The sequence below is a fragment of the Sciurus vulgaris genome (assembly GCF_902686455.1).
Source record: "Sciurus vulgaris genome assembly, chromosome: 1".
In the NCBI taxonomy this organism is placed as follows: domain Eukaryota; kingdom Metazoa; phylum Chordata; class Mammalia; order Rodentia; family Sciuridae; genus Sciurus; species Sciurus vulgaris.
In genome coordinates this window covers 173,318,408-173,331,312 of record NC_136461.1, presented here as the reverse complement: position 1 = coordinate 173,331,312, position 12,905 = coordinate 173,318,408, and the positions used below count along the sequence as shown (strand labels likewise).

General features: G+C 31.1%; 1 protein-coding gene across 1 annotated transcript in view; it reads right to left on the bottom strand.

The window, feature by feature from the left end:
* The window catches only part of LOC306653220 (intermembrane lipid transfer protein VPS13B-like), a gene marked incomplete at its 5' end in the record, with an annotated part of 899,457 nt that overhangs the window by 819,700 nt on the left and 66,852 nt on the right, over window positions 1–12,905 (bottom strand). The window contains 3 exon segments of the mRNA XM_079126163.1: window positions 2,239–2,413; window positions 6,988–7,169; window positions 9,944–10,111. Of these exon segments, the coding sequence (XP_078982289.1) occupies window positions 2,239–2,413; window positions 6,988–7,169; window positions 9,944–10,111 (525 nt within the window).

The following is a 12,905-nucleotide window of genomic DNA, read 5'->3' as shown; positions in this document are numbered from 1 at the left end:
TTACCAGAGTAGAAGTAGGCAGGAGGAGGAGGGAATGACTGGAAAGGAGCATAAGGAACTCTTTGAGATGTTAATGATCTGTATCGTAGTGAGTGTTCTGCATCACACAGGTGTATGTATCTCCCAAAAACCCACGAATAGTATACTTAAGATTTATACATTTCACTTTATAAATTTAAGCTTCCAAATAATACAATAAACAAACTAACAATATTCCGTGAAGTCTTGGGCTTAAGTATACTAGCTGTAACTCACTTTGAAAGGCAGTAGAAATATTGGTTGCATTAAAAAATAAAGGGATATTAGACAGATATGTGTTGTAGCAAATGTAATAAAAATAAATGGTGGGGCTGAGATGTACCTCAGTGGCAAAGTGTCTGCCTTGCATTCGCAAAGCCCTGAGTTCGACCCCTAGTACCAAAAAAAAAAAAAAAAAAAAAAGACAAAAAAAAATGGTGGAATCCAGATGATGAGTACATAAGTGTCCACTGTACGATAACTCAGTTATGATGTACATTCAAAATATGTCATGCTAGAGAAAAAGTATGAATAGAGCACCTTCTATGTGCTGGGTTTTGTTCTAGGTGTTAGGCACTGTTCGAGTCTCAGGAGTTGATTGTATAACAGAAACTCACTAACAGGAATTCACTGTGAAGTAAAGGGGTATTTATTTAAAGTAACTTAGTAGTAGTTGTTCTTTTATTTCTTTTCAAGGTAAAAATTTTAATAACATTTAAATATCATAAACTTTAACCTTTAAAAGTATAAAATTCAGTCATTTTTAGAAATGTATCAAAGTTGTACACCATCATCATTCATTTTAAAACATTTTCATCACTCAAAAAAGAAATACACCTACTTGCAATTATTCTCTCCTCCTCTTAGCCCCTGGTGACTAAGCTACTTTCTATAGAGCTGCCTCTACAGAACTGCCTGTTGTAGACCTTTCATATAAATGGAATCATACAATCTGTGTTCCTTTTCAATTGGCTGCTTTTACTTGAAGTTTTCAGTATTCATTCATATTGAAGTATGAATCAGTATTAAATTCCTTTGTACAACTGTGGTATAGGTATATACCATAATATATTTATCCATTCATCAAGTGATGGGCATTTGAGTTGTTTCCAGTTTGCAGTTATTATGAATGATGCTGCCATGAACATTCACATTCAAGTTTATAGGTGTGTGTATATTAAGTCTTTTGATATATATGTAGGAGCACATATGGTAACATGTTCAACTTTTTAAACTGCCAGATTGTTTTCTGAAACATATGTCCTATTTTACATTCCCACAAACAACATATATGGATTTCAATTTCTCTACATCTTCACCAACACTTGTTATTATGTCTTTTTTATAACAGTCACTCTATTGGCTATGAAGTGGTGTCTCACTGTGGTTTTGATTGGCACTCCTCTCATGGCTAATGATATTTAGAATCTTTTCATGTGATTGTTGACCGTTTGTCTTCCTGGGAAAAATATTTATTTGTCCACTTTTAAATTGGATTATTTATCCTAAATTTTAAATGCTCTTAAAGTTCTATTTTAATTAATTACTTAAATTTTTCCTGAGTCACAGGTCCAAAACCAAGTCAAAATCAATCATTCCTTTTATCATCCTTCTACTTCAGATCATTCACACCTCTGTTTATCACTCTGCCACTATACCATTCATCATACTTAACTGTTCATACATCTGTCTGCCCCATTCAACCTTAAGATTTTAAAAGAAGGGAACACATATTATTTATTTCACATTACTCACATATTTTCCTACATTACCAACCATACTGCCTTCCATATAGAATTTCATAAAACTGGAATGAACTGACTTGAGTTGATGCACTTAGTATCTTTCAATAAAGCACACATTTCACTAATTGTATTAAATAACTCTTAATTAAATGACAGCCTTTGGAGAAAAATACCAACATTTTTTACTAGGAAATTTTAAAGTTGCACTACTTTAATATACCTGTAAATAAATATTCTGAACACTTATACCTATTAGACATATTGTCTTAGTATATAGAAAAGAGAAAAATCAAAATAACATTTAGCATGTAGGTAAAATCAAAATGTGCCAAAAAATCAAAATATAATCATTCCATCATATATATATATATATGATGAAATATATAACTCAAACTATTGTGTTTTTTAAAGTTTTACCAATGAGGAAAACACTTTCTAAGAATGACAATTCTAAATTCAATTTTGTTATATTTACCTGTAATGTTTCCTAACATATCTTTACTGTGACAAGTAGAATCCTCTGTTTCGCCATCTTTAAAATTGCCTATTTCTCCATAGTAAAGAGCAATCCCAAGCTGCATTATACGGATAAACATAGGCAATTGTTGATCTGTGATAGAAAGTTTCAAGCTCTCTACTAAGGTATGAATCTGTATTTTGAAAAACAAAAGACAACAAAACCATGTTTAATGGGAGTATCTTTTAAAATAAGAGGATAAGTGTTAAAGGTCTTAAAATGCAAGATCATTTTAAAAACACTGATGTACCAAATATTTCTAATAATTAAGCCAAAATAATATTTACTCTAAAGCTTAGAGATTAAGTAAATTTTTGCTATGATGATTAGTAAACTTCACATTAAAAAAGGATTAAGAAAAATAATGTAGGTACAAACAGAATTAATAATCAGAAGAAATATTTGCATTAGATTTACAGATAACTATTCCATAAGAAAGTAACCAAATACCTACAGTATAATACTTCCTCTCCCTGGGGGGAGGGGGGAGATCTCTGTCAAATCCAAGAATAAAAAGCTCAAGATATCATTTCATTAAATCTTTAATCACTCTTCACAATTTAATTAACCTAAAATAATATATGTGCATTCGCAAACCATATGTTAAAAGTAATAAAATATTAATAACGTAACTATGTAAGTATGGAAATAAAATTTTATTATCAAATGTGGAAAATCAAATGAAATATGTGCTCAAGAAAGTTTTTCAAATTTTAAATATATTTAAACATGACAAAAAATTTGTAACATAAATCAACTATAAGAAATAAAACTAATTACTATGAAGGAGGATATATAACATTCAAAGTTCTTAAAGAAAGAGACAGCAATGGAATATAAACACTGCTTCAAAATAATGGTTTCCTGCTGTTATATAAACACGGAAGAAAACCAATTAAGTCAAAAAGTTAAGTCTCTTAGAAAGTTTATTTTGACTACCTGGTATTTGAGTGTCTATGAACAAGAAGTAATGGGAATCATATTTATAGAGCTCAAGACCCAAAATAATGATATTAGTAAGGGGAGAATGCTGAATAATGGAAGAGGGGGGATACAACACTGTATTTCAGGTACAGGAACAGTTTTCTTCAAACTGACTTAAAAATCACAAACTGAATAAACCATGGAGAGATAAGAAAATGCAGAGAAAGGAGCAGTAAAGGAGTATGTAAGCTTGCTAAGTTTTTCTGAGTTGAGATTTCTGTAACATCCTTTTACAAATAATGTATCACACAAACAGCACCAGTGATGTGAGCAATTTTAGCGAAGTCAATGATGAATAAAGAATTTACTCAGCCATAAAGAAGAATAAAATTATGGCATTTGCAGGCAAATGGGTGAAGCTGGAGAATATCATGCTAAGTGAGATAAGCCAATCCCAAAAAACCAAAGGACAAATGATCTCTCTGATAAGCAGATGATGACACATAATGGGGGGTGGAAGGGAGGCAAGAATGCAGGAAGGATGGATTATACAGAGAAAAAGGAGGAGTGGGAGGGGTGGGTGGAAGAAAAAATAATAGAATGAGACAAACATCATTATCCTATGTAAATGTATGATTACACAAATGGTATGACTACCTCATGTACAACCAGAGAAACAAGTTGTACCCCATTTGTTTACAATGAATCAAAATAAGAATTTATTCTTAATATACATATTAAAAGTTCTTCAAAAATCATTAAGAAAAGATGAATCCTCAACAGAAAAATGAACAAATAACAATTAAATGACCAGCAAGTGTATCTACAAAATTCCAACTCACTAAAAAACATCAATAAACTTGTGTTACATTTTGCTCAACGGGTTAGCAATTATTAAAAAAATATGATCATATCTAAGGCTAACAAGAGTATCATACAAGCATTCCCACTTAACATTCATGGGTGTATAACCTGGTTAAAGCTTTCAGGAAACAATTCTGCAATCCTGATTACAGGTCTTAATATTTGGGGGACAGGGGGTACCAGGGATTGAACTCAGGAACACTTGACCACTGAGCCACATTCCCAGCCCTATTTTTGTATTTTATTTAGAGACAGGGTCTCATTGAGTTGCTTAGCACCTTGCTGTTGCTAAGACTGGTTTTGGACTCTTGATCCTCCTGCTTCCCGAGGTAGGTGGGATTATAGGCATGCATCACTGTACCCGGAATGGCTAAAATTTTTTAAAATATATTTACAAATATAGGAATTTTTCCTAAATAATTAATCAGAGATGTGGCCAACTATTTGTGTGCAGACTTTCATGCCCCTTAAAAAGCTGAAAGTAGAGAAAACAATAAATTATATACCCATATGATCTGTTTCTCATAAATGTCAGTCTCAGGTTATATTTCATATAAAAGATAGAAAATTATAAACATCTACACAAAACATAAACCAATATATTCAAAAGCTATTTAAGCATATATGAAAGGTTTAAAAAAAAATGAGGTATCTGGAAAATTTGGGAAAATACCCTGTCCTTGAGGTGAGCAATGAGATTAACTACATCTCTTTAACACATATTTCCTAGAACTAGAATTGAAAGAATAATGGGTCTAACCAAAAATGGCAAATATTATATCACAATTATAGTAATAAAAATGTTTTAAATCTATTTCAGTTGAGCATAATACAGTGGTACCTTATATGTGGTGATTACCAGAATCAAAAACCACATAGCAACAAGCTTATTTATGCTAACATACTTTTCACAGTGAAATGTTATGACAAATCAACTTTGAGAACACACAATGACATGTATATCAACAGTAAGTTTTTCCTCAAGTTCATCTATTTTTACTTTGCTCTAATTTATCTACATCCTAGAATGGACAAATAAATTTGTGCTAATGATCAATAAGATTATTTCACACAGAAAAATTTCCAGACATCCATTACCTACTTTTGAAATATATTTTAAATTTACCTTTTCATTCTCCAGTTCATTAAAAGATCCAAAGCTAAAAAAAGTAAGGTCATTTCTCAAAGATGGCAATATTGACACTATTGAGTTAACATTTTCCCATATTTGCCATATTTGCCAAAGAAACTAATTCAAAAATAAAAGGAAAAATAAATTTTGAACAAACCAATATGAATTATACACAGTGGAGGCTAAAAGTAACATGAAGATGACTGAAAAACAAGGAGATTTTACATAGAAATAAAAAGTATGGTAAAGCTACAAAATAAAATGTTTTAAGAAATTATGTAAAATTATGTAAAAAACCAGTATTTATATAGGCAGGAAATACTATTGTTATTCAGAGTTAAGGCCAGTCCTTCTATCACAGAACTGAGGCAATCAGAGGCAAGTAATTCAATAATAAAAATGTATCCCCCATTAAAACTTACTTAATAAGATCGAAGTTGTTGTGTGAATTCTTCCAAGAAAAATAGGCAGAAGGACAATATTCATAAAACCATTAAGTAACAAAAAATGACAGAATGTATGCTTATATACCACACTGAAAATATACACTACAATATTATGGCATTTGCAGGTAAATGGATGGAGTTAGAGAATATCATGCTAAGTGAGATAAGCCAAACCCAAAAAACAAAGGCCAAATGGTTTCTCTGATAAGTGGATGCTGATATATAACAGGGGTGGGCAAGGGAAAAATGGAGGAACTTTGGATTGGGCAGAAGGGAATGAGGGGAGGAGGCAGAAGGTGGGAAAGATGGTGGAATGAGATGGACATCATTACCCTATGTACATGTGTGATTGCACAAATGGTGTGATTCTACATCATGTACAACCATAGAAACGAAAAGTTGTTCTCCATTTGTGTATAATGAATCAAAATGCATTCTGCTGTCATGTATAACTAAATAGAACAATTATTTTAATAAATGTTTTTAAAAAAGAAAATATGCACTGCTACCTTAAAGAATAATAAATTTTCATATTAATCAAAAGATGTCCTGAAAAACTCCCACACCATAATATTTTGATTGTATATTGAAATCATGAATCAAAACCTAAAACTTCTTTAAAAAATGAACTATAAGGTTATAAGGTTAGCAATATCAAGCCTTATAAAGTTATCTAAAAAAAAGAAAATGACTATTGTTGACTAATCATGCTGAACAAATTATAAGGATTAAAATATAGATTGCTGCCATTCAGACCACTGTGTATATACACTTGTCTTTGTGTGTGTGGTTTGGAAATTGAATTCATAGTCTCATGCTATTTTTTTAAAAGTTATTTTTTAGTTATATACAACACCAGGACAAACCCTGACATTATCACAAAAGCATGGAACACAATCCATTAGAATTCAGTTCCTAGTAATTCCCCCTTACCCCTTCACTCCCCTCTCCACCACTGATCCCTCTTCAATCCATTTACAGTTTACTTTTTTTTAATTAATGTCCTATGGATACACTGATGCCCAGACCCGCCATGCCATATCCAAGTCATGCTACATTTTCATAAGCCACTTCTATCAACTTGGAGAAACATTAATAAACAGCTAGATAAACTGAAAAATAGAAATTATAACATGAAAGAAAAGGTTATCCCCAAATATCTCTTCTAGAATACATACAAAAAGTTTAAATATAAAAATTATACAAAAAACTTTACAAAAATGAATGTCATACACATTTATGAGATTAATTTCTTCTTTGACTTATACTTAGCATGCACAAAAGCCAATAAACAAAATAAAGGCTTGCAACTTAATTAATTACAGAAAAAGAGACACCTACTTTAATAACAGATGGCATCTTGGAATTCAGGTTATCATATGTAAAATGTAGACGAGTTCTGAAGGAACATTTGTACAGTAAAGGATCCTGATAAAATTCTATTTTACCACTGGCATTTCGTTTATCAAGACAAACTGTACAGTCAGAAAAATTGATAACCTTTCTTAGCACCAGATCAGTTGCTAAAAAGAAAAGAAAAATTTTAATTAAAAAGGAAAATTAGAGGAAAAAGGCAACCATTATTAGTATAATAGCAATTAAAATAATAATTATAGCAAATAATATTCATGGAATATTTAATGCATGTCAGATCCTATGTAAAGAATTTCTCATGTTTATATCATTTGAATATTACAATTGTATTAAATAGGGAAATTTTTGTATATGAAGAATCTGAGGCCTAAGTAGACTGCCCCCATTTGCATGACAAGTAACTACAAGGGAAGACATAACTTAGGAAAATTTTCTCCATAGTTCTTTCCTACAATAAAATAATAACATTCTTAAGAATTCAAATCTAAAATAAACTTCTGAACAATAGACACTCATTTAGTATTTATATACCCACTAAAAAGCTCACTGATACTTTAAACCCACATTGTACAATATGATAGCCATCAGTTGTGGCTATTTAAATTTACATTTAAATTAATGGAAAAGACAACACAGGACTAGCAGTTAACAAGCACTCAAAAAATGGAAGACACTATTTTTAATGGCTTTATTACCACTACTGTCATGGAATTTGACATGGTATCATATTTGATTCTCATAAATGAACTAGTTAGCAGTACTAGTAATACACATTTTACAAATAACTCATTCAAGGTTGCATTAGGTTAGTGGTAAATGGAAGATTCAAATCAAGATTCTCCAACTCCTAAACTAGGGCTCCTCCTAATTCACTATAAATTATTTCCCAAAGCAATATTTACATCACTTCTATATTAAAACTAAAAATGAAATGTCTTCACTTAAAATGTTGACTCATTTCTTCAATCCTGTATTATCCAATTTGTTTTCGGGCCTTTTTATCAAATACGTTGTTCAACACAAAGAATATGAAGGAGATGTTAGCAATGTGTAAGAAATTGTGCTTGGGCCTTTGCATACATTCTTTTTTTTGAGGGGAAGGATGTTTTTGTTTTGTTTTGTTTTATTTTTGTTTGCACCAGGGATTGAACACAGGGGCATTTAAACACTGATTCACAACCCTAGCCCTTTTTTGTATTTTATTTAGAGAAAGAGTCTTACTAAATTGCTGACGCTCACTTTGAACTCATGATCCTTCTGCATCAGCCTCCCGAGCTGCTGGGATTATAGGCATGAGCCACTGCACCTGGCTCTTTGCATACTTTCTTATTTATGCCTCATAACAAAGCTGTGAATCAAAATTAATTTCCATTTTAAAAATATAAAAACTTGAACCTTGGATAACTCACAAAAATGAGATTATATTCCATTCTGCTAATTTGTATTTTCATATCTTAACTAGAGTTAACATTTAGTCTTGAGACTCTATTTTACTTTGTTTTAACCCTTTCATTAGGACTTAATCCATTATGTCCTTTGTCCTATATGTAACATACCTATACAAATTTAAAATTGAGCAACAAATATACCATTTATTAGAAACTTCGCACCTGCGTCAATTTCATTGAAATATTCACAGAATTGAAAACTTCAGACTTAATGGGCTAAAATTAATAAATGAATAGATGTAAGAATATCAAAGACGGGAAGAGAATTAGAAAAAATTAATGTAAAAAGTAATAGCACATAGCGGGGTATGGTGGCACATGCCTATAATCCCAGCAGCTCAGGAGGCTGAGGCAAGAGGATAGAGTTCAAAGCCAGCCTGGACAGCAGAGAGGCACTAAGTGCCTCAGAGAGACTGTTTCTAAATAAAATACAGGAAAGGGTTGGGGATGTGGCTCAGTGGTTGAGTGCCCCTGAGTTCAATCCCTGGTACCAAAAAAAAAAAAATAATAATAATAATAATAATAGCATTTCATTTTCTGGCTCTACAGGACACTTTTGTAAGTTTTCAGTGCATTAACTTATTTAATAAAATAAACCTATTGGTAATATCCTATTGTGTCCCTGTATAAAAATGAGGAAACTCAGGAAATAGTTCACCCAAGATCATAGAGATACCAAGAGGGACCGCCAGAATACAAACTCAGTCAGTGCTAGCAATTGAGAAAAAAATACATGCCATCAAATCACATTTTTAAAAAGATGCTTACAACAGATTTAATTTTCAAAAATCCTATTCTAGACTCTATCAGAACATGTACCAACAAATATTATGACTAATAATACCTTAATACCTCTCCCAACAAACCTAAACAGTGTCTATCTTCTTCACAGCTGTATTTTCAATACTTACTATAGCACCTACCCTGTAGAACATAATAGTACTAAATAAATGCTGTTAAAAATTAAATCATTACTTAATAGCTCTCAAGCAGAAAAATGCAACAAGTAATAATTAAAAAGTGGGTCCAGGATACTCAAAATTTTCCAAATATGCTCTAGAATATACATAAACCTAAAAAAGCTCAATCAAATATACTAGTTTGTCATTACCAAGCTATGTAAAAGCATCATGCTTCCTTTCCCCTCTTCAAAGACATTAAAAATACAAAGCAAATATTTAATTTTTATTGCTACAACCCATGACTTATAAAATAATATGTATCACATTTGAAATAAGCATGTGTGAGGTAAGAAGGAATAAAAATTAAGAATCTTCAAAATCAAGTCTAGGTGTTCTTAATCTCAGATTTTATTAACCTCCTATAATTATAAGATAATTTTATATATGTGCATTTTTTTCCCACACTGGAGGCATAAAGCTTTAATTAGACTTACTCAAAAGCCAACTTGCCCAAGGTTTGAAAATCAAGGAAATATTTTATTTATGGAAAAATTACACTCGACATTTACTCACCAGAAATATCCATAAATGCACGATCCCATAATTCACCCACTGTATAGCATTCTGCAGAAGTGATATTCACTGAAAGAACAATATCGTCTTCAACATATTTTAGTATGAGATTATTTATAACAATGTTTACATTATTTACAACTCGTCTAATCAGACTTTGGACATACCCTATAAAGTAGAAAAAAAAGGGTTCAATTAGCCACAAGTCTATCAATGAATAACTAACTCTTAAATTGCGTTAGACTTAACAGATGTGAAAAGTGGGTATTATTTAACAAAGAAAAATAAAAAGCTGATAGGTTGAAAAACTCTCTCAAGTGAACAGTTAAGGAGAAGCAAATCCAACTCAATAGATACTTAAACCAAGAAGTTCTATAATGAAGCATGCATATACTAAGAGAATCCACAGATACCTATCTTTCTTAAAACATAATGCTAAATCCCATACAATGATTATACTATACGAGTACTTTGTCTGCTTTCTGCCTCCTTTATAAACATTCATACATATTTAAAATGGAGCGATGCTACTATATGCTGCTATATTGTGTGTGTGTAAACAGTGTCTGTCTTCTTCACAGTTGTATTTTCAATACCTAGTACAATGCCTACCCTGTAGAATATAATAGTACTAAATGATAGTTATTAAAAATTATATCATTATTTAATAGCTCTTTTAAGATAAGCAGAAGAATGCACAAATAATAATTAAAAAGAGACTTCAGGATAATCAAAAATTTCCAAATGCGTTCCAGAATATAGATAAGCCTAAAACATACATTGATCAGATATATTTGTATACACACACACAATATATTAAAAGATGAGATCCTTTAAGCTTCTTTTTGAACCAACAACAATCATCCTCTTCCTCCCTTAGCCATAAAAATATCCAATAGTTATGCCTGGGGGGTAGAAAAGAGAAACATGACCATTCTAATGAAGTCAACTATATTCACTTTATAACATGTAATAATGAAACAAAGTAGAGGAGAAAATATAAGAAGAAAACATAACTTAAAGAAGAATACAATGAAGTTAAAATGTATGGAAGGAAAGAGACTGGACTAAAACAATGAGAATGGGAAAATACAGAAATAGAAATAATAGTTTTTAAAAACTAACTCAAAACAACTACAGTAATTAATGAACATTCTTTTTCTCCACAGGCTACTTAGAATTTTCAGAAGTTTTCTTTCAATTTCATACTATTGTGGATAATCTATAATCTCACAAGTTTCCCACATAAGAAGTACATAAATGGACATATTATTGAGGAACTTAACTGAAAATATAAATAAAACTAATTGAATATAAATAGTATTTTAAAAGAAAAATAACTTTTCATTTTACTCAGTGCACTTTAGACTATAAAAAGTTATTTAAAATATAACTAAAATTTTAACTTTTTCAAGAAAAAAACATACCCTTGCATTCTTTAAAACAGTATTTTATTGGACAAAAGCAAATGAATGTCAGCAGATGAAATTAACAACATCTACACTAAGCCTGCTTATTATTTTTATTCAATTATAACATGTTTGAAAAACCAACTCCTTCCTTCATTCCCAATGGATGCAAATAGGAAAAAGACATGTTAGACTCAAGGTTTCTCCTACATGTAAACTAGAAAGAGTTATTAACATACCAGTTATCATATACTATAAAATTAGCACAAAAAAATTAACAGGTTTTAAAGCAAAAATGTTTATTTATAGCAGCTCAATTCACAATAGCTAAGCTATGGAACCAAACTAGGTGCCCTTCAATAGATGAGTGGATAAAGAAAATGTGGTATATATACAGAATGGAGTATTACTCAACCATAAAGCAGAATGACTTTATGACATTTGTCAGCAAATGGATGGATCTAGAGACTATCATGCTAAGTGAAGTAAGCCAGTCCCAAAAAAACAAAGGTCGAATGTTTTCTATGATATGTGGAAGCTAACCCATAATAAGGTGGGGGGTGAGTTGAGGGGAAGAACAGAAGTGCAATAAATTAGACAATGGGGAATGTGGGAAGGGAAGGGGGATAAGCAAAGGAATGAGAGTGAAATATATCTGACATAATTTTCCATGTACCTAAATGAAAACAACACAGTGAATCTCATCATCATGTTCATCCATAAGAATGAGATGAGAAAGATATATTCCATGCTTGCATATTTATATAAAAATGGATTCTGCTGCCACATATAACTAAAAAGAACCAATAAATAAAAAATTTTTAAAAAAGTTCCAACTTTGGGATTTTGTTTTCCTGCTTAATCAATCACGTTTCAAGTCTGCATTATTATGTGCATATAATCATTCTAAATTTTTGAAGAACTATATATCTCTTACTTATCTCAATGTTCTTTTGCTTTTGGTTTTATTTTCCTTCATTTTCATCCTAAAACTGTGAATTTATTTTGGATATTCTTTGTCTGCTATGTCATTTCTCATCCTTTCATCTTCAATTTCTCATGCCTCTTTCTTTAATGTATGTTTTGGATACTACACAAACCTGACATAACTACTCTTTCCATTTAGTGTCCAAGAAAAAATATTACTTGTGCTTCATTAGAACTCTTTCGTTTGGCTTTACACAGTGACCAGTAGCTTACACTAAACAGTTAATTCTTTCCAAGAAAGATAACATTGAATGAGCTGCTCTACCATATTCTTATTCCCTAAACAACTCATATTTAGGGAACTGAACTGCTTGCCCTCAATGAATAGCTGAAATTCAATTTAATTAGAATGAAATAAAGGCTCTCCACACCATCTTTGCTATTATAAATAAAATATAAACATCAGATAACTTTATTAACAGGAAAACAGTTTGAAGCAGATTTTAAAACAGATGAGACACATTCATGAGAAAGTACACGTATACAGCAAAGTTGACTGGTTATCCATAATCTGTGCCTCTCATTCCAGAATGTGGAATTGTTACTAAGATATGATTTCTAAGACA